Source organism: Lasioglossum baleicum, unplaced genomic scaffold (assembly GCF_051020765.1).
Source record: "Lasioglossum baleicum unplaced genomic scaffold, iyLasBale1 scaffold0228, whole genome shotgun sequence".
Lineage (NCBI taxonomy): Eukaryota > Metazoa > Arthropoda > Insecta > Hymenoptera > Halictidae > Lasioglossum > Lasioglossum baleicum.
The window spans coordinates 139,473-142,693 of NW_027469288.1; the positions used below are offsets into that span (position 1 = coordinate 139,473).

General features: G+C 43.7%; 1 protein-coding gene across 1 annotated transcript; it reads right to left on the reverse strand.

Annotated features, from left to right (window-relative positions):
• Positions 1 to 626: 626 nt before the first annotated feature.
• Positions 627 to 2,988, reverse strand: LOC143220140 (histone-lysine N-methyltransferase SETMAR-like). Its single transcript, XM_076445873.1, has 4 exons — positions 2,926 to 2,988; positions 2,356 to 2,863; positions 1,105 to 1,154; positions 627 to 644 (listed from the first exon to the last, which is right to left on the reverse strand). The coding sequence occupies exons 1-4, from the start codon at positions 2,986 to 2,988 to the stop codon at positions 627 to 629; spliced, it is 639 nt and encodes a 212-aa protein (XP_076301988.1).
• Positions 2,989 to 3,221: the final 233 nt, after the last annotated feature.

The following is a 3,221-nucleotide window of genomic DNA, read 5'->3' on the forward strand; positions in this document are numbered from 1 at the left end:
AGACACCCCAGAACATACCCTTTTCGAATGCTCTAAATGGGAGGAGGAGAGGAAGACGTTGAGGAAAGAACTGAACATGGTACACGGTAACTTCTCCACGAAAGGAGTTATGGATAGGATCACCAAAGAGGCGAAACACTGGAAGAGTTTTTCCAAGTTCTGCGTTTCGGTCCTCAAGGGAAAAGAGGAGGAGGAGCGTAAAAGGACGAGAGAGGTACAGGAGGAGGAGGCGCTTAACGACTCTAACCTTTCTGTCCTGTTCGAATAGGTAGAGGGAACCAAAAAAGGAGGTAACCAACAAGGGAACCGTACCGAAGGGACCAGCGGCAGCAGGGGGACGGGAAACGCTACCCGAGGACGCGACCGAGACGACTCAGAGCTCAAGGGACTATGGGACTGCGATGGACTCTACGAGCAGACCCGGGCCCGGAATCCTGCGGCTAGAGAAACGCACCGGTGGTAGTCCTTGGAACAGCAGATGCTGCGTCACCAGGGGATAAGACTGCCAGCTCCGCGGGAACGGCACCAAGACGACGGACTAGATTAATGTCGGGATGTTTTTGTATGTATTTTAATGTCACCTAGTTTTTAAGAATCTCTCTCTCGTTTATATAGGAAAATGCTAATTAGCGAGTTAAACACAACTGCGACATCGATCGAAATAGTAAAGTAAGAATTAGTAGGGGTCCGAACCCCAAAGACAAGAGCGAAAGACACCGTATAATAATTCAATAAATAATAGGAATAGAGGATGGAAAATAGCGCAGATAGGAGGAACCCATGACTAGGGCAAGGAACGGAAACAAAGCTGATACTAAAGTATTTTCCGTAAACAAGTAAAATTAAGAATAGAATAACATACGCGTTAAGTAGTAACTACAGTAGAAAAACCTAAACCTGAAATAGAAAGATATACCTAGGAAGAAGTAAAGCCAAGAAAAAGATGAAACGCGGTCAATAAATAAATAATTCAATACGAAATAGGGCGTGAAAACAGTTTATTGCAAGGTAGCATATAAGGAACAATTAGCTTAGAATATACTCGGTTTTATATAAAAAACAAAAACGAATGAAAATTAAGGAATTCCCGGCAGAGTATGTTACACGCTCGAATAGTAAGTCTGGCCTGATGGTATTACTTCTCAGAGATAAACCTGAAACAGAAAAAGAGAAAAAAGACAGTTAGAAACATAGTTAGATAAGGAAAACATATTCACGATAGGACAATAGCATGAAAGACAACCTGAATCTAAATTATCAAAACAATAGGCAAGGCGGAGTTATTAAATAATGAATTATATTGGGAAATATACTCACAGTCGAAATTAAGTGGAAAAACCATAGATAACGGAAAACACGCATTCATTTGTAGGATATTGTAGAGAAACCAAAGTAGTTTTTACGTCTGGTAGATTAATAAAGTAACTATTAACAGGAACAAACTAAAATAAACCTGGAACAGAAATTTACAGATTAATAAACGAATAGATAGCAGCAGAAAGAAAAGGTAGCATAAATAAAGCCACCTACTGTTGAAACTAAAAGAGGAAGTCACAGAAAGCGCAAACATAAATCATCAGGATAGAAAAGAGAAATGGAAGCAGCGTGCTAAACATACGACATAGCAATTTTTCGCCATGCATTCCGAGGGGTAAAAGAATAGTGTAATCATTAGCGAGAAAATAAACCTGTAACAGAAACATACAAAGTAAGCTGACAGTAGTTAGAAGTTTAGAGAAAACTATAGGTAAGAGATCCGAGTCTGGGCTTATACAAACCTAAGCAAGAATATTAAATAGCGGAAATAGAAAAACGTTTAGTCGAGCCGCAAAGGAACGGCTTGCCCCTCTAGTGAAATACAGGCCCCCCAACGCTTAGGCAGAAGGTCAACCCCTTTCTTAAAAAAAGAGGGCCGCCGGGAATATATGAATTTCTTAAAATGACCGCTTATATCCTGACGACCCCGTCTATGTTTAGCGGAATAGGCATCATACTTTTGGAATACCCAATAATCAGTGGGCGATAGATCCGGTGATTTAGGAGGGTGAGGTACCAGCGTAACCCCGCGCGCTTCATAATGCGAACGCGAATAAGCCGAAACATGGCTGGGACACAGATCTTGAAGTAAAAAGGGTTTCTTCTTCCCTAAACGAGGATGCATCGAGTAAAAATTTTGCAAAGCAACCTCGAAAAGCTCAATATGTTTTCGGCTAGATAAATCAGCATCGGTCTCTGAAATATGAGCTAAGAGCAACCCCTTCCGGCACCACCATAGGCTGAGATAGACACGAAGAGGGGCGGGTCGGGTGGCATTGGAAAGAACCACACGATCTGAAGGGTAGGACCACTTCCTACCAGAGTCCCGCTCATAAATCAGCCATCGCTCATCACAAGTGATGATACGACTAAGGAGGCGTTTAGGATAGGCACCCAACAACCCAACGCAGACATCCACACGATAGTCTAAATCGGCAACATCAGGCACATAATGATACCCGACAGGCCTCCGTTTCCGGTATCCAATCTCCTTTAAACGATGACGCACAGTGGTGCGACCGATGCCGAAGATCGAGGCCAGTTCGGTCAATCCTATCTGCGGCGCCTGGGTCTCGATCGATTTTAGGAAGCCCAAGTCCATATCTCCAACTCTGGGACGGCCGGGACGAGGCGCGTCAGTCATCCGCTCCCTGCCCTCACGAAACTGGTGGAACAGATCGTACACAGTGGACCGCGATACCAAATTCCCATAGGCAGCATAGGCATCCTGAATAGCCTCTAAGGCCCCGGCGGCACTGTAGCCGCTCTGGAAATAAACGTGCACGATAGCACGTACTCTCTCGCGAGTAAAGTGTTCAGGCAAAACCTGAAAGGAAAGAGTTTAGAAGACCTGAACATAAAGTAGAGAACTTCAATAGGGATACTCACATGGGGGGACCCTCGAGCGACTCCTGAACAGCCGGGCTCCTGGATATCCTCGGGATGAGACATCTTGTTTACTGAAATTAGGAAAGAAAAAGTAATTAGAAACAGTGAACACACAAACCAGGTATAAAAGTAAAAAAAAAAAAAAGTAGAAACATAACGAGACGGAATATAAGAGGTAGGATAACCCCGGTTAGCTAGAAACAAATCTTGGACCTAACCTAGGCCAAGAGATGATCCTCTGGGAAATAGACAGGTTAGACAAACGTGCTAGAACGTCGAAATAAGAACGCGTACTG

What these genes read in the sequence shown, in the direction of transcription:
- LOC143220140 (XM_076445873.1), bottom strand. Translation starts at nt 2,988, where the DNA reads ATGTCTCATCCCGAGGATATCCAGGAGCCCGGCTGTTCAGGAGTCGCT. An exon ending in TCGCTCGAGGGTCCCCCCAT is followed by an intron (nt 2,864 to 2,925) that starts GTGAGTATCCCT and finishes CTTTCCTTTCAG; the next exon opens with GTTTTGCCTGAACACTTTAC. An exon ending in GATTTATGAGCGGGACTCTG is followed by an intron (nt 1,155 to 2,355) that starts GTAGGAAGTGGT and finishes TTTCTGTTTCAG; the next exon opens with GTTTATCTCTGAGAAGTAAT.